Source organism: Neodiprion lecontei, chromosome 1 (genome assembly GCF_021901455.1).
Source record: "Neodiprion lecontei isolate iyNeoLeco1 chromosome 1, iyNeoLeco1.1, whole genome shotgun sequence".
NCBI classification, from domain to species: Eukaryota; Metazoa; Arthropoda; class Insecta; order Hymenoptera; family Diprionidae; genus Neodiprion; species Neodiprion lecontei.
The window spans coordinates 38,783,135-38,802,492 of NC_060260.1; the positions used below are offsets into that span (position 1 = coordinate 38,783,135).

The 19,358-nt window shown below is 41.3% G+C and overlaps 1 protein-coding gene across 1 annotated transcript in view; it reads right to left on the reverse strand.

Moving 5' to 3' along the window:
* Nucleotides 1-3,125: 3,125 nt before the first annotated feature.
* Nucleotides 3,126-19,358, reverse strand: part of LOC107217068 (G-protein coupled receptor dmsr-1) — a 29,605-nt gene continuing 13,372 nt past the window's right edge. Inside the window, exons 3-6 of the mRNA XM_046739944.1 lie at nt 10,136-10,851; nt 7,277-7,388; nt 6,756-6,946; nt 3,126-5,595 (exon numbers count right to left, since the gene is read on the reverse strand). Of these exons, the coding sequence (XP_046595900.1) occupies nt 5,193-5,595; nt 6,756-6,946; nt 7,277-7,388; nt 10,136-10,644 (1,215 nt within the window). The 5' untranslated portion in view covers nt 10,645-10,851 and the 3' untranslated portion in view covers nt 3,126-5,192. The remainder of the gene's footprint in view (nt 5,596-6,755; nt 6,947-7,276; nt 7,389-10,135; nt 10,852-19,358) is intronic.

Sequence of the window (19,358 nt, forward strand, 5' to 3'; positions counted from 1 at the left end):
TATTCAACCAGTTAATTATATATGAATATTGAGAGCTATTTCGAATAGGACCTTTTTGAAAAGTCTCAAAAGAATTTCAAAAACTGTACTGTATTTGCCAAATATTGAAAGATCGGGCCCATGACGGGTCAATTTTCTTTCCCTTTTTTTAGCACTCTTGATATTAGTTTTTGAGAATTTTAGAACAGGTCGTTTTCAAAATCACTTTAAATATTTATAAACAATTACGCAGATGAAAGAAAATCTGGAAAAATTCAGGGTACTGTTTCAAAGTTAGGACAATTGAAGAACATTTTTTTAAACCTAATCAGAAATGGTGAGGAACAATCGTCGGTTGGGTTCGCATGGAATTCCACGTATATAGGCGTACATATATACATAGCCAGTAATGAAACGTGTGTGGTAAATTTACCGTGTAATTTATACACTTGAAAAACGACATTCAACCTAATGATACGGATGCATAGGTACATTTTTCTCTCTCGTGTTACAAGCGATTTAATCCCCGATTCAGTCGAGCACGAAGGGAAAATTTCTATCAACGAACTCGCTTCAGTGTTAGTACGGCAGCTATGTCCGTACGCGAAAATGAAGTTGAAAAATTTGCGCAACCTGTTCTATACTCTACATTTTTACCACGAAAATACAAATCTTCCAGGATATGTGCTCTCCTCAAAATTGAAGAGAATTAGCGTATCCTCTTTAAGGATTAGAGAGTTTGCGGTTTCGGGGATGGTAACGAAGTTGGGTACTTGATGGATTACGAAGAAGGGAAGCGAGTTTGGCGATTCGCGAGTGGCTCAAGCATATTGATTAAAAGTTTACCTGCCGCTTGATAAATGTTGAACAATTTACAGTGATGAAATGTATCATTATAATATATCATGTACAATATACCGCTGAAGAAGAAAGCGGGGAGCTGAAGTAATTATTCGGGGGGCTAAAACTGATCGAGACTGATCAGAAAATTGGATGATTCATCTCGCAGATCCGATTATTGGAAAACGACATTTGACCTGGATGGATTGAATGGTGTGATAAATTATACCTCGTCTTTTTTGGAGTTCAGCTTTTTACTCTCGAGATAATTTCTTGAAAGTAGCTAATGGATCAAGCGTTTTCCATCAGTGATTATAGATTATTTTAGGCAACTGTGAACCCCAAGTTTGAACGAGCTACTTTACTCATCTCGACGACGACGACGATGACGGGATCAATCTCATATGAAGGAAAATATTGCCAAGGATTTTTAAGAAGCTCCGCAAAATCAGAATACGTCGGTCCAGTTCGTTCCGCTTTAAGGCTACTTCGGTAAATACGTATGCGAAAACATGTATTTCCGGACAAAAATCCCAAAGGTTAACAATATTGTTATAATTGGGAATCAGACTGTAACCCAGAGAGCTTCATCCGCCGCTGATCATCCTTTGCTTTTATCCGTTGGCCACGTTTTGATTTGATATTCCTCTTGGCGTAAAACGGCAGAGAATATCGTTCTGCCAGTATTACGTTTTTACATTTATGTCGATAAGAATAATATAAAGAATTATATTAATAAACGGAAATGGGATTTTGGTTCGCACTGATCACTCAACGATAAAAAAAATTTAGAAAAAGAAAATTACGCGTACTGTCGATAGAGTCAAACTTTGACTTAAACTTGTAATGATTATCCGAGTATAACGTAAAAACATTTTTAAATTCGTTGGAAAAGTTAAAAGCAATTTGTGCGCTTCGTTTAACTTGAGCGAAAGTGAAAGGAACCCTGTACCACTCACGTCAATATGGTAAAAAGGTGATCATGAAAAAAAGTGACTGACAATAAAACCGAGAGTGTAACAATAACATTATGCATACATAATAAATTTAGTCAATGCATAGAGCTTTCTACAGCTTTCAAATTGAGATCGCGTTGTGATTGCATGATTTTTTGAAAACAATTTGAAAGAAATAAAAGTGTTGCTATCTTCAAAGTGTTATTTTTCCGACATTTTAAAAACTATTCAAATAAAATACCACCTTCCATGAAAGTGGAATGAATCATTATTTCACTGGTTATTATCGATACGGAATAATTGGGAGGAATTCGAGAGGGTCGGATAAAGAAATATTCTGGTTTTATCGAATTATTTTTTAATAAGTATGCCGTAGATCTCCTCAGCATAATAAAGCACATCGATAAAAACACGAACTTGTTGAAATCAGATTTGTTTTTCATTTGAAGCGATCAGATTTCATACTTATTTAAACAACGATATCAAGTGTTAAATCAGCTTGGTATTTCGCCTTTATCATTTATACGTAAATTTACTCGTCTATCGATAGAATGCTTAAATATTTATATTCCCACGATATTTTGAAATTCACTCGCGAACACAATTCTATTCAGTCACTCGTTACAAGCAGCTCAGTTTTCCAGCCAGGCTCATTAGCTGGAAATCTTTGCTGCCTAATCGATCTTTAATCATATTATCGACTATAATAACATTAAAACATTACAGTGATAATTAACTAGACTAAACTTATAATCCTAACCGTTGGTAAAAATTTTTATTCCTTATCAATAAATAACCACGTTTTTATTTCAACTCTTGTCTTCCTTTACACTCATTATTTTTACACCGCAACAAACTCATCGATACATACAGGTAGATAAATATTCATACGATCATTACACATTGCTATTTCGACGAATAGCGAATTTTCAATTTACAAATAATTAACGGACTTCAGCTAACCGTAATTTATAATACACACGCCCGTCTTCGTCTCCTTACCTTGCCAATTGGATTGGTAGGTCAGATATCATCGGGGATACACGGAAAAAGGAATGAGAGCTGAACAATTAGAAAAGTAACGCACAAAAAAAAAAAAAAAGAAAAGAAACACTAGAAACAGAAGAGAAAGCATCGAATCGTCACAAATCTGTACTGCGTTTCTCTGCGCTTGGAACGTGAAACTTGATTTTTCCGTAATTGATGTAAAGTCGGTAAATTTAGTTCGGAGCCACGAGAGGTGGGTCATTAATGAAATTAGAGCAGCAGGCACAGCTAATTGATTTAGCTACAATCAAGCAATTTCCCCGAGAGGAGAGTATTTCATTCTGTTTATTTACTTTTCTTCCCCTCCCCCACCCCCCCCCCCCCCCCCGTGCCGAGTAGGTACAAGGATTTTTCCTCAGACCTTATTCACCCTTGACCCGTCGCTCCGCGTTTCCCGTTCGCTGATCCCCCCGACCCGATTTCTACGGTTGAGCGAAAGTCATTCGAGAAAGAGGATAAAATTGTTTTCTGCTCCGTGGGCTCGCCGAACCCTCCCTATTCTCATCCCACCCTCTGTAACCATGCTAACCCAATATTCATGTATTTTCAATTTTCTTACCTCGCCTTGGTATAATACTTAAAACAGTTTCAATTCCTCCGTAGATAAGAGCTATCCGAAACATATACATATAGCAACGTTTATGCGTCGTTGAGGGAATTGTGGTTTGATTTCGAAAATTTTTCACCCGGAAAATGGACCCGTGGAATAAAAGAACCCGCTATTATCTCGGTCTCAGGTATTTACTGTATTTTTTCACGTTCATGATAATCACCATAGAATTGGATTCTTTCGCACAAGGTTTTTTATCACCGAATTTAATCGAATGGAAAGTTGCGTTGAAAAATCTGCGTGAGACATTTTTTTAAGTTTTTAATTTCCAATTCCCTGACGTGAAAGGTTCCACGTCCATGATTTCGTTGAACAAAGGAAAATCTCAATTTCGAATGTAAAAAATTTTGAAATAATATCGGAATATTTCAGGACCTCACATTGTTGGGTTCGTAAAAAACAAAAACACACACACGGCAATATCGATGCTTGTGAAAACATTGCTTCAGATATTCTTCTTTATCACTTCAAGGACAATCCGTTGCCAAAGAAATCTAATAATCTGAGGATTATCGTTGATAAGCTTGATAACTTGTCGACAACTTTTCCGGCAACAAGAATAAAGATTCCGCAGAAATTATTCTATTGATTGTAATATAATCGCAATATCAATTTCATATATAATCACACAATTTGACAACGGCGGAGGGTTTGGGTAAGAATTCGGGAAAAAATGGCTTCCGATGGTTACGCAAACGGTGACGCTTCAAATTTACGTAATTAAATTTGTAAGAGAAACAGCCGTTCGTCGTAACTGGATAGAATTTTGAACGAGGTTGTTCGCCGCTCGCTCTTTATCGAATAAAACGAATACCTAGTTACATAATGCCTATAAGTATACGTCCTGGCCTGTCGGTGCATCGAGTATTCTGGGAGTAAACTTTGACGGCAATTCGATAATCTAAGTTCATGCGACAAGCGCGAGTTCTTAGCTTAAAAATCGAGTGAACATTTTTTTCACGTCAATCACCTTACATCCCCCTCGCTTTCTCCGTGCTGCGTATATATAGTAATATACGCTTTTTCTTACCTTCATTCTTTCAAGACTGTGATGTATGAAAAGTGAAATTTTGACACCCCTGAATAATCACAAGGATCGTACCTTTAACAAGAGAAGAAGATACTTTTACGATTTAAAATATGCAAAAAGGAATTAGTGTCGGGATTTGATTTCGAGTAAGCACAGCTTCCGATGCTTTCACACAAAGTAGAGTATACACTGAGGAAAGTTTCCATCGTTATACTTACCATGGAAAATTCTGCTTCGAATCACAAGAAAATGTGATACAATTAACTGTTTAGAATAATTACAGTTGTCAGTACTAGATTTTCCGGTAATTGCAATATTAAATCTGGTTGCTTGGTTTCTCGATAAAGTTAAATAGCCGACAATATCTCAAAAATGATTGCAACAGTTACAATGAAAATATAGTACGATTGAGCATAATAAAAAATGGAACAAAAACACATACCTACCCATAGATTTTCTGGTTACATCTAAAAAGCTCATTTATTCTCATTTTGTACCGAGAAGTATATTTCTCGTCTACGGTAAAAAGTGAAAATAGTCAAGGACTGTACAGTGACCACAATTAGGAATTTCTTTCGGCGGATGATCGAGTTTTTAACACACGAGAAAACACAGATACAGGAGTTTTTGCACAGCCATTTAGCGCGAGGCATTGCAGGGGGTATAACGCAACGAACAGACGGAAGGGTTAAAAGCAGCTGACTTGAATCGGGGCATTGGCAGGCCTGTATCATACATAAGTGCTCTGTATGTCAGTCTGCTGCGTCGCCGGGTGCCACTTCTTCATTATCCTGGGCTTGAAGAGCTGGCCGAAGGTCGTCCGGAATTGCCGCGACATCGAGCAGTAGAGAATGAAGTTAATGGCGCCGTTCAGTAGGGCGAGGATGTCCATAATCTCCCCCAAATTGTGGTAGCAGTTCCGGAAGAAACAGTCGCCCAGCACGCCCGAAAGCAGGCCCAGAATCCCCTGCGGGAATTCGGTGACGAGAAAGAGGAGCAGCACCGCAACCATCATCCGAGTTGTCCGGTCAGTCCGTCTCTCGGATTTACTGGCTCTCCGGGAGCCTCCGTTCTTCATTGTGTTAATGGCGCACGGATTGTAATCCCTCAGCGCCTGCTTTCTTCCCTTCGCCCTGTTGAATAGATTCAATTTTTCCTTCTCATTCGCGCTTTGTTAAGTCTCGTAGTAAGCGAAAAGCATCGACAGTCAAGAGAGTGACGAAATTTTTCGCCACTATTTCATAAAAATAACTCGTAATTTCTGAATAGATAGGCTAGGGGGCTCCAGGGTCGCCAGAATCCCCCCCCCCCCCCAAGTCACCAAATCGATCTACTGCGCAACGGCGGGAAATCCGTGAAGGTGGAATGCGCGGTAGATGGATTTGTGGACTTGGGAAATACACCGTTTTTCTAGGTTCCTTTTAAAATTTTGCATGGAGATGTTGAAGAAAAAATATTTAACAATATAGCAACGAGTTTGCTTACTCTTTTTTTATCTTTTTGAAAGTATTTACTTTAAAGAGAATAACAGGGTAGATCCACCATTTTTGGTCACTGTACGATTCGTCGCTGCTATTGTAAAATTTTTTAATCAACAATTTCGCTGCCACTCACGTCGATTACTAAAACGCGACGCTTAAGCAAGTTTTAGAGAGAACTGTTTCATACTCGATACACTTTGTTGTTTAAAAGTAGACACTTGCGTGGATCAAATCACTTTTGTACCACGTGTGGTCATAACCTTACAATTAGGTTTCATACATAATGCCGAAATTGGATCAAACGATGGCAATAACTGGTAAGAAAGCCATAAAAAGGGATAAATCTTTACCATATGGAAGATTAATATTGTATGACCAGAGCAAAGCCGGAGAAGTTCATCGCCCGAAGTGCATGGATGATCATGACTATACTTTTGTCATCTTGTTTGCCGCATCAGGTTGATAAATTATAGAAGAATCATATTTTTGAAACCCTTGACACAAACAATCTGATCCGAAAACTCGACCTACCCGTCAACTCTGAGCTTTTACTCGTGAACAAAGACGCGTTAGTTTTGTTCCACGATTACAGTTTGTCTGTTCGATTCAGTAAAGTGACGTCATATCAGAAATAGATCCACATCTAAAACATCGGATTTGCTGCTATTTAATGGCCAATGTTTCTATAATTATACCAAACAGTAGATGGTTCGAAAAAAATTCGAAAATTATCTACAACCGATAACAAGATTCGAAAATTCTTCTCTCGATCAGAGATTTTTATGCAAGTAAAAGGGCTACAGCTGGCTTACTTGTACAAGGCTTTGATCAGCCAGCAGCTAATGACGGTCAGAATCAGGCAGGGAAGGAGCTTGACGACTACGGCCAACACCCAAAAGTTCAACTGAATAAGGAAGCCCTTTCCCGTCGTGTCTGCGTCCATCGCATCGACGTAGTAAAGTATTTCCACCCGACCATTTTCCTCCAGCCTTTCCTCCCTGATCTGCAGACAAGGATTTGGTCATCCCGACGATTTATTTCAATCACTGTTCCACGAACCTACAGGGTGTCCCATTTTAAAAAGATTGCTCAAAAATATCGAAAACTATGTAAGCTGCATTAAATTGAAAAATGCTTCGTACAGAAGTTGTTGTATTTGAAGGGGAGGCTCATCGCATGAGCATCCAAGTTTGTGGGTCCGGGGCCTTTGCTGGGCCCATTGAAGCCCAACTGAAGTCTTTCCCGCTAATTCGTTTAGTTTTCGATGTATTTGAGCATATTTCAAAAAATGGTTCACCCTGTAAATCAGAATCTGTAAATAACGTGAACTCACCCCGAAGACCAGATAGCTTGGAGCGCAGGCGATGAAAGGGGCGAGAAAACTGCTCCAGAGTGCGACTCTGCACCGAGCAGCAGTGCACCAGGCATGATTGTGTTGCGGGAACCTGAAATGGTCCAAAAGCTAGTATTTGTTCATGGCGGAAATTAAAATCGTTTAACCGGGTGGAAGCGTTTCAAAAAGTTACAACCGCAAGCGGATTGGCCGGTATGTGAGAACTGAGCTTCCTCTCTGAATGCTAATTTGTATGCAGAGTTATTACTTCCCCTCCGAACCGAAGCCTGGAATTTGCATTATGCCGGTGTATTTTTATGGCCACCATTCCACCCGTACGTCACCTTTGATAGGGAACAGTATGTGCCGCGTTCCACTCGTGTCGTAAAGTTGCCCGAGGAGAACTCGATGTTAACGGATTTATAAATATTTATACGAACCCAATTCCTCCCCCCGCGCTCATGTAATATGTGATACGCCGGAATCGGAAGACGCGTTTTTCGCGCCATGGACCTCTTCACGCGTTATAAATTGCGTCGTTGAGTCGATAGGCGATCGGATTACCGTGAATTCCGGCGGTCCGTCGCTCCTGACCATCCTTCTTCCACCCTTTTTTTTTTTTTTAACGTTTCGGTGAAATTTGGTCTCGATGGCTTCCTTTCCGTGCTGTTTACACCTCTGATCAACCCTTATGTCACTGCCGGCGCCTCTGTCAGACGCCTACCACTTTTTGTAAACCCTGCAGTGTCAACGGTCCGCACAGTAATGGCCTCGTCGAGAAACACTATATCCTTCGGATAATATTGCCCGAGCTATCTCTGCCACCTTGGCATCCTCCGCAAGCCGACTCGCCACTCTTTTTACCAAAGTTTTTTCCACCAGTCTGACGCACGGGACTGTTTTCACTCGGCAGACGTTTCCATAATTTACTTACGCAGCTCATATTTCCTACTTTTCATCAAAACTTTCTCCTGTATTTTATCCAATGTATACTTTGGCCTCCCCATGTCGGGGATGATATTCCAGCTGCACTTTGTCGGCTTTTTCAATAACGGGATGGCCAACTATATGTCTATATAATCTTCGTTATTCGAGTTTATTCTGTAGTAATATAAGTAACCGCTTAATTGTGTTTCGACTTGACCCTAAATTATTGCCACCACCCGAAACGACTCTTGACTGTTCCTTCTAGCCGGTTAAAATTTGATATGTTAGTCGTGATTTATTACTGCTAACGTAACGATTCTACGATTCTGGAAGAGGGTGACTTGGTCGGTGTTGAAATTCCGTTGATTATTTGTCTGGTCCCTTTCACCTCATCTTTTATTTCGTTTTGCTAGGACCATATAAGGCTTTGAAGGCTGGAAGAGTGCCGAATTTAAACTTTTGTTTAACTTTCCTAAAAACTTTGTTGGAAACTTGAAAAATCGGGATCCCAAGGACCGCAACACGCGCCATCAGACTCGGCCATATCCAACCGTAATGAAAAATTTATGAAGGCTTCTTTTGAGCGCCACTATTTCGTACAAATTTATTTTAGATTCGTAGCACTTAGGCGGTACGATTATCGTCTTGAAAAAACAGAGACGCGTTAATATTCCGGAATGAATCTTGTCCGTTAAGGCAGAGAAAACAAACCCAAGCCGTCTTCATCGCGAAATAACTTTACGACCTACGTTAGGAAAATATATAATATTCGATAGAGTGCGCACTGGAGAATGATCCTCCTTCCAAAGATACGACCACACAGCTGAGTTACGAGCTAAGAATTGGGGCTTGCGAAACCTCACGATCACGGGGAATTCGTCAAAGTGCTTTTTTGTCAACTTGACGCGACATTAGAGAACATCTGTTTGATCAGACCCTAAACTGTCGAAAGAAGTTTCGGGGAGTGACAATTGAGTTAGAGAGGCCGTTCAGCTTGGCTTGTGGTCTCGAATCACGAATCGAGGCAAGAGGAATGGAAAGGAAGAAAAAATGAGTTCAATCCATTTGCTCTCCGTGTCCTTATCGCGGTGGACAGGAAGTCAATAAAAATGGATTTCCAACACGGTCTGGGGTTGAGAAGAGCACGAGGAGCATTTTCACTTTGGTGGGCCGTGTAAATCGGTTCACCGCGTTAACTCTCGGAAACTTTTGCCATTGGGGAGAATGCGCTCGAAGATACCAAAACTGAACCTTAATCCCGCACCCTAATCGGACAGGGATCACCTCCGAGGGTGAAGCTTAAGTGTACAACTCGAGGACGATCGATAGTGCATTGGCAATGTTTCGGTTCCACGACATTACCTAATTGCCGCTATGACTGAGAGATGTGGCACGGGTCCAACGGGATTGTCATCACGCCACCATATCGCTGGAATCGTTTCCGAACCGATTCCTGATCGAGTACCTCGTCACGATGTGGAATTCATTCGTTGTAAGCTGCGGTCAGCTTGAGCGACAACCCGGAGGCGATCGGGTTCCGATTTCAAGCGGAAAATCAGCGGTCAGGTGGTGCGATTGCAGTGAAATGTATGCCATCAAAGGCGATTCTACACCGAGGTAAACTGGTTCAATCAAAATCCACCGCAGTCTCCGAAACGAATCTGATCCTATCAACTGCTTTTAACGATTACGTCGCATCAAGCACGATGTTGATAGCCTCCAATGACGTTTCCGAGTTCAGTTTGTTACCGGAGGTAATTACATCTGCAGGCTTTACCATGGTAGTGCAAGCCTAGTAGACCAGGTTGATTTCTTCTCGTCATATTACGACGACCAACGACAAGTCGTACGAGATAGAAATGCGAGGACATGAAAGAGTCGCGTCAACGGTTCCAATAAATTCAATTCGTTCGTAAATTAGGGTTTACTGACCTGATGGCGATGTACCTCCAGACGGCAAGAGTGAGGGTCAATCCTATGCTGATGGTGTGCAGGGCTTGGGCGAAGTGCATGTGGAAGAGCACGAAGACCGCCCATCCGTAAGGAAAGACCTTGTGTCCCGGAAGGATGAGGTACTTGTAGACGGCGAATGGAACGTACTCGAACATGACGAGCATATCGGCGGTCGCGAGTCCTGTGAGTATGCGATTTATGGGTGCCGAGGCCATGTCCTTCCGGGTGAGAACGACGATGTTCAGCATATTCGCGACGCTTCCAAATATGCAGACTATCAGGGCAACGTAGCCGTGGTAAACCTTGTAGGAGAGGGCAAGGTCGCGAACGACACCGTTGCAGTAGCAGTATTTCTCCTCGGTCGAAGAAATGGTCGTCCTAGTCGTCGGAAGGTTTGGGAAGCTGAAGTTGTTCAGGTAGTCGATGTCCTCTTCGGTTATATTGAGCTTCTTGTACAAGTCCGATATGTTCTCGTGGCGATTCATCATCGTTACTTCGTACAACAAGTGCTTAAGTTAGAGTAGCGTTCAGCTGATTCGCATCAGTCTGGACTTCCGCCAGGTTGTACAGCACATTCCGGTCCAGGCTTACAGATCTCAGCCCCCAACCCCTGACGCTTAATTCCAGGTTCCCTCTTTTATCACGAACTACCAGCTCGCTCTGTGGTGCTGGTCAATTTTCGCTGCAGGGCGCCACTATTGACAGAAAAATCAAAACGGGGTTAAAGCAGGAAAGGTCCAGTTGCGTTCGGTTGGAAAATATAACTCGTCAACGCTGTGACGTATGTACATAAGTCTGATTTCGACAAATACGTTTTACAACGATGCTGCCCAGATATTATATCGGGCTGGCATCTGGTGCAGCTACCAATATTCGACGTGGTTATTTACTTTATTAATGCGGCCAGCTTTTGACCGTCGTATCGTTCGCGGAAAACGAGGATTTCAGAGTAACTCGCGTTTGACGTCGAGGATCGAAATAATAACTCCGATGTTATGACGAACCAGACTTAGCTTTATCAAAACATCGATTCAAGACCTTGCGGTCCGAGAAATCAAAAGCGTTCAACGGAGATGAATCCAAAGATGAATATACCAAACGAACCTGACAAGTTGCATGAAGTCGATAAATTTGATCGTGTATAAATATGATTCAGAAACCATGGGTCGCGAAAGAATCTTACGCCGATATGAGGAACAATTGGAATACGAGCTTTTGTAGAGTCGGCTAGAACTTTCAGCTTTTCATTTTGCATTACACGTTTTTTAATCTTCTTTCAGCAGCTGTGACGTTTCATTTGAATTGGAGATTCGAGACGCGTTTATGCTTCCTGCGGTGCGACAGGCGAACCCTTAAACCTAGAAATAGACCGAAAGGAAAACAGTTCGGTTGGTATTACGGCAATGCGCGGTCAGTATAAAATTTCGAGAGAAGTCGGTCGGTGGAACGAGCTTTTATTTTAGAGTATCGCCGAGGGACCGATTGTGGAAAAACGAGGTTCGCAATTTTCGTGGGAGGAAGAGAGGATTGTCATTCGCTTTTAGCACTCTACTCTCACTACGTTGTTCATGTTTTCTCGGTGAGAATATCGAAAATTTAATTGAAGGAAAGCAGATCGTATTTTCAATTCTTTGAGAATATGTTATGACGTAAATGTTATGTAACTACAGTTCTTTTAATTTTGCGAATCACCAGAGGATTTGTAACGGAGTCCGTTTTTACCTACTTATGTAAGAATCCCGCAACTTTTACGTGGAATGTAACAAGGATGGCAAAATAATTATAATCCGACACGATTATAAGCGTGGGTAAACTTTGTTAATGGATTAATATAAGCAGCACTGCAGCCACGTCCTTGTTTCATAACAAAAACTTTTGAAGTGAGTATCGTGATCGTATAATTATATATTTTGGCTAATATTACTTTAATAATGACATTAATTATTAACGAATAAACTTCCAAAAGCCGGCGTCTAGTGGATTTCCGCATACGGTAATAAATCGTTTTGAAATATGCAACAAGCTTTTTTAATATGCCTAATATTATACCTAATTTTTAATAACCGAGGGTCCAAATGCAGCATCGGATAAACTTTATATGCCCACCCACGAGTAAAAATTTTATGGCCAGGGTGAAAAACCGTACGTTTTCTTTCTTTTTTTTTTATCAAATGTATGTACAGTGCCTTGTGGATTACGTGGCGCGATATTTATTTATTGATTTACGACGCGGGCTTTGTCGAACTAATTGATAATTTAATATATGAAAAGCATCGTGTATAAATAACGCTGTTGCTATCGGTTTATTAGATCTACGTGTTACACGTGAGCCTCTATTTCGATGTTAAAAACACCCCAATTCGTTTCCCGGTGATTAATCTACCGAAAAAGTTCTCTCTCAAATACATATAAAAACCTCCAGCGACTCGCGCTGTGATTATTTTTATTTAATTTTTTTTGATTATATTACACTTGTTCAAAATGGTAAAGGAAAATTTTTAAACTTCCTTGATCACCCAAACTGTTTTACTTTCATTTGAAAACTCACTCGCTCGCTTTCCAAGATTCTCAAAACGAGTAAAAACTCTACACAACTCGACGGTTCCTCGTTCTTTCCGCAAAAATATTGCCGGTCCTTTATCATCACCTCGCAGATAACCTCACTGTATAGGAATATCGCGACTGGATAATATCCCGGAGGAAATCAAAATTCGAAGACGAAGTGTCCCGCAGGTACATCTACGTTGATCAGCAGGACGACAGATGGAATTCGCACAGCTACAGAGAGGGTTATAAAACATGAAGGTGCTTCGCGACTCTCGAACAGATGTTTCAATTTGTCGCCTAGATTATTCCGCCTTCGTTCCGGTTCAACTTCTTCGCGAGTACCGATACGATTTTCAACCGGGCGAGAGGCGACGGATCGGCTTTATTTAATTTCATTTTATTTCGGCTCGTTCAGAGGTCGGGAATACGTAGCGTGAATTCTAATCGCCTCGGAGCTTTCCTCGGCAATCCAGCGTCGCGTCGTCGTCTTTGAGTCAATCACGAGACTACAATAATCCCAGAATTAAATTCCCGTTCATGCAAAGTGACTTAGACTCGAAGAACGCGGGCTCCCCAGTTTTTTTCCCCCACGAGTGTTTCTTGTTGCCGAGTCGAGTGCTTGGGTATAAAAACCGAGTCGACGGTCTCTGGGAAGCTTCAAAAATATTAACTCACAAGTTTATACTCGCCGAGGCGCTGTGAATTATCTCTCTGCTTCTTGCCAGCACGATCAGGCCAGGAATGGAGGCCTTGGAAAAACTATATTCTCATAGATTGCACGTTGCGCATGCAGGAACAATTCTCCTACCGTAATACCTTTAATTCCTCGGATCAAGCGAACTGCGCGATTCGACCGGTAAACCAAAAGTATCCGCTCGTATCTGTAATTGTACAGTTAACGCAGCCCGGCGTAGTTCGATTCGTTCTCCGTTATCTCGGACAATTATTGTTACAATTATCACAGCTGGCCATCCACAACCTCCTATCAATTCAGCTTCGGGGGAATCCAGAGAGAGGGAGAAAGAAAGACGAGAGAGAGAGGGAGAGAGCTCTGCTGTTCGATTGGCCGGAACGCATTGGGCAAACCGTGCAACGTATCGTCACGTCGACTGGGTTTAATTTCGATTCCAATTATGCGGATATTAGTGTATTTTGAAAAAAGTAGACGGAGAGACTCGCACTTGCAGAGGATTCTCTGTTCATATGATTTAAGAGGAATAGTTTATCTGCGCGATAATTTAATTGAGATATGAAAAAATCCGCCGGGGTTATACGCTGATCCATTCCGTTAAACTCACGGGAACGCGCCTTTGGCTTCATTAAATTGGCAAAAAGGAAATATGGATAAAATAGGTGAAACAACAATTTCAGTTAGTCCGGAATGCGTCGTTAAAGACTGTCGTCAAATCGCAGAGGTGAATTCCACGTGTAGCTTAAATTTCCAACACCGGATATTATCCAAGGATAAAGGTTGAAATTTTCAGAATTCCTTACCAATATCGACTACAACAGTAGAATGCTTGTCAGTGCCCGAAATGAAGAAAAAAATAGACTACGGATTGGGGAAAGCATGTCTCGGAGCAATGATCCATAGGATCATGATTTCGATCAATGGGCGATCTCGGGATTCGGTGAAAGCGCAAAGCACAGTCTCTCCAAGTATTTTTAACGCCTAGAAAAGCGGATTTGTTCGAACATTTCGCCTGTAGAATCTCGAGTCTTCGATACAGATTTTATCAGGGCACGTCGGTCTTTTATCTCGGTATTTCGGTTCCATGCCTCCCGATGATGAGATCAAAGGGCCCTTCTCATATTCCGGGCGGATGCGTCTTTTAATTTCGTCCGCATTGTTTTCGTCGTTAACTGTTCAATTTCCTCTCCTCGAATCGACTCCCCGCACTTTGATCATACGATCTGGCGTTATTCTCTATATTGTTCATTGTCCAAAGGAGAAACAAATATGGAAACAGAGAAAGAAAATTTCCAGAAGTTACGAGAGAGCGAGTTTCACCCCTTGTAAAATACTCTCCAGACGTCGCTTTTTACGTCCCTATCAGGTGAATAGATACAGAGGCACGAGATGATCTCCAACTTACTTTCCTGCGTCAAAGGACCTGCTCCCTGTTCTCCAGCCCGGAGTTTCAAGTTTCCAGACTTTCGCGGTGAACCAATCTTCGATGATTAACCGGTTTAAGACGTCGAATGCATTACCGCACGTGAATCGAGTCTTGACATTCACTTACACACGTTAAATTGTTACTTTTTTGTTTATCAATGATAAAATGACGCCCTTGATGTGAAAATCAAATTTAGCTCTAACGCTAGACGGCAGCTCAACCTCTTTGATGATCTCGGATTTACTTCGAATTATAAAATGTATTATGCGAGTATGTCAGGGCAGCCTTTAAGCCTGCCTTGGACAGATTCAACGAACAAAACGAACCACCCTTCGAAAATCGGTTACGGATCCGTATTCTTGATTTTGTTATGGATATAAAATACAGTCGCTCTCTTCTTTCAGCGAGTTTTACAGCAGTTGGCCCCTTTGTCCAACGCAGGATCATTTCGATATCTTGGGAACATCTCTCGTCGGAGATATTTTTTCATCGAAGGGACCGAGGCTCTGAGTTAGCAGAAGGTTCTTGTACCCGGCTGACAGTGACGCTAATTGCGGCTTCATCCGATCGACCTATCTCAAGTATATAGCATATAACAAGGGGGAATTCTTTCGCGAAACAAAAAGATCGGAATAACGTGCCAGCGGAATATAAAATTTTTACGGAACTCACAGGACGAAAATTATAGCCTAGAATTTTGTCCGTCTCTTTCTCAGTGGGGTTCAAAGCCGTCGACGAAGATGAGACTTGATTTTCTCCGGTCTAATTTTCTCGCTAGATGAATTCCAGAGAGTAATTTTTACGCCAGGGTTCATATTTATCGCTTCAAGCGGATCCTGGCCAATTAGCGAATCCCAGATTTCCACGAATATCACGACCTTTCTACATCGCAATGGAAGCCAATCTATCCGTAATGTAATCCGACGGGAATCATCGCAAACTAAATCGTTACACAGATTAAACCTATTATAACAGCTATAGGTGTACCTGATCAAAGCCTTGATCAATTAGTCTAACTCTGATTCAGACTAACTTCGATGTACGTTTGAAGTTGTTGAAAAGGCATGGAATTACTCGTAGGAATGTTTCCAGCCTCTGTTTGTTTTCAATCCTGGCCAAAATTGCAATCGTCACGAAGCATCGCGCGAGGAATTTTTTACCGAGCTTCAACTAACGCAGACTTTACGCCGTGCATGAATATTTACTAACAGAGTGATCCGTGCAGATCAAATGTTTTGCAGTGAGGAACGGTAACAAAGAGTACCTTTTCTCCGCCATCGGGACAAGCCTCTCTCATTTCCTTTCCAAATTTTCCGCTCTTCCACTATTATGATCCTCTACTTCTGTCAGAGAAAAGGTCGGGTGCCAATAGACGTCGTCTCGTCTTAAAGGAAGAAGTTTGTTTTACCCGCTACAATGGCGTCGTTTGCTATACTTGGAGGACAACACAAGTGGATACTGAAGACCGAGCATCCACTGTCTGCTATGTAAACGATGTATTGTATCCGTAGACATTCCGGTCCTCTTCTTCTGCTTCTTCTTTTCACCCAGCGTAAAAAGACTGGCTTGTCACGCCAGTTGACGGAGGATCTATCTTGGTCCAGGAATCCATGGAAACGAAAGTCCAGCGACGAGACGATTAGACTCTCGCCATTGTGCGAAAAAGATGCGGTTGATGGTAGAGAGAACAAAACTTTCGATTTGACGACCGTTCGGATTATCAGCTAATTGCTTCTACTCGATCGGGATCATTTCGGTTACTCTGCATTGTGTCAAGTGTTTCTGCAACATGGGTTCGCTACTGATCCTGATCAACGCAGCATGGAGTCAACCAGTAACGAGCTCGTGTCAGCCTCTGTTGACGTTCGACAAGGAACACCGGTGAGGTATCCTCCTTCGAATTCGTTGCAACTCGTGAATGTTGTAGACCATTAAAAACTAAAATACATGAATTTTCTTTTTAACGCCGCATCGTGGTGCTGGAAAAGCGGTTTAAACGAGTGAAAACGATCCCCAAACACGGGAATGGAGTGATTCCTTCATGCGCTTCATATATTCGAATGAAACCAGCGCTGAAACGTTTCTACCGAATGATAACATATTTCAGAGTTGGTTTCATTCGAGTACATCAAGCGCATGAAGAAATCATCCCATTGGGTGCCCATCTTTGCGAGTCGTTTTCACCCTTTTAAACCGTTTTTCCGCCGAAAAGGCGGAAAGAAATACGTGTCTTTCGGTATTCGATGTTCCACAACATACGTAGGTAGCAACGAAATCAGAGGGGGACACTAAACTGACGTTCCTTCTGAGTCAACTTCATGCAGAATCGTAACTTTTGTCAGATTAAAATCAGTACAGCGTTGGCAATAAGTTTATACCTTGGAATCGAGGCAGCTCATGAAGCGACGGTTGTTGATTCGAGTCAGCTGATAGTAAAAATTTAGTTCCATGCATACCGACAAGGTTATACTTCCAGACTTCTTCGGCGGAGACAAAACGGTTCTAACGGTACTTTGCCTTCTTGTTCCATCTCCGAGAGTCGTCATTACGAAGAAATTGAATTACCGAGAGTGCATCCAGACCCCAGGAAGCTGCGTGTCTCCTCTTCCTTACTTCCGGCGATAGCATATTGCTTCGAGATTATTTCTGAGCGACTCAGTGCGAGTACTTCAGACCCACGAATCACGTTCCCACGATCCTTTCTGGCATTCAACTCTGCCCTATGGTGTCAGCTGTGGGATACAATCTGGTACAAGTGTCTGGAGGATCCAAGTGATCCCGGAGAATGAAATTTCGTGGTGAAAACCCATGATACACCCTGTGTCTCGATATTTTCAAAGCTCGAATATCTAACCGTCAGCTATTCGATGTTGCCTTTACTTGTCGCTTGAGAAATGACGAATACACGTGTCAGCATTGTATTTTATCCCTTTTGAAAAGAGGGATTTTCGAGCAACTTATCACAATGTTCGTAGTTGTTCAAGGCTTACGGAGCTATAGACATCGACTAATCATTGCTTCGCTAAATGGGAGGGTGATATCAGTAATAAAACCGGATGTCCGCTTTTTCCCGCAGAGTTTAATCCAATTTCACCCCGTCATTTACCCTGAATTATACAGCCTGTAATTAGCCCTGCTCAAGCAATGAGGATTGGGGTCTGCTAATTACGGAAGCCATTTAATCCTGATTATCCTATGATTTAAAGAGGTATAGCGGTGGGGACGAAGTTTCAACGATTAATTGACTTTCTCATTTTTTCAGGGCTGATAGATCGCTTTAATTGGACGTGATAATGACACGGCGTTGAAATCGTTTCTCCTAATAACACCGTCAAATTGACAGAATAACAGAGGATGAAATTTTCATCTTTATATATATGTATGAATAATGTTCTAACTAAAACTCGGTTCGGTTTTTAATGATTAATTTCTCGCGGTGAGAAACGAAAAATAAAAAATAAACCATGGAAAAATAGAAGAGAGGATGAAAATGTCGGTAAAAAATATGAAGCGTCAGCGGTTTAGCTGAATATCGAAGCTATGGACGTATTGTATAATATATTGGAAAAATTACACACTGATGCGTTCGGTAACATGTTTATCGTATGTTCTAAATATAGTGAGTTAAAGATTTTGTTAGACGAACGCGGTGATCGCGGTTATTCGGCGATAAACCGGGTAAATATCTACATCTATATTATATTCATAGCGTAGAATATTTCGGTCGTGTTTTTATAATACGTCGGCTTTCATCGTATAAATTTATGTACGCTCCTGAACAGCTCGAGGGGTCGGAAAAATTACGGCCTACGTGCGATCTCATAGATAGGTACATAACAATATGTATATAGCTATAACGTGTTGTGCGTCATCTTGGAAATAATATAATTAGAAGAAAAGAAAAAAAAGAAACGGGAAAAAGATACACGCGGTAAACGAACTATAATAATAATACAAGGAAATCGAAAAGGAAAGTATGTACGGATACTGCTTAAGGGGCATGATTGACAAAAGGAAAACAGAGTGCAAAAAAAATTAATTTTACCATTTCGGAGGGGTTGGGAAAAATTTACGGAAGTTGCGTTAACTCGCGTGCCGTAAAAAAGGGTCTGAAGGACGGGTGAAAGTTTTGTGGAGCTATTTTCCGGATGAAAAAAGTTTAGGAGCCCCCTGTTGGCATTTCATAACGTGGGTGTTTACCTGTGCTCTGTATTTACACCCATATAATAATACAAATTTCAAGTCGAACGGACCGGACAAATTGGAGATCGATATATGCGATCGTAAATACCGACATTCGTTTTTTCCATTATATGCCAAAGTAGCTTCATCGCTAAGTTATTGAATGAGTATAGACGGTGGAATTAGATTTTTTCCATATTTTTTTTATCCTCACATTGGAATTCGACAATTTTTTAGCAAAGTTTTCTTCGCAATATTCTTTATTAATTCGTGTCAAAAAAAAAAAAAAACAATTGTAAATAATTCTTGAAATTCTTATCAATTCTTTTTCTCCATCATCGTACAGTTGTTGGAGT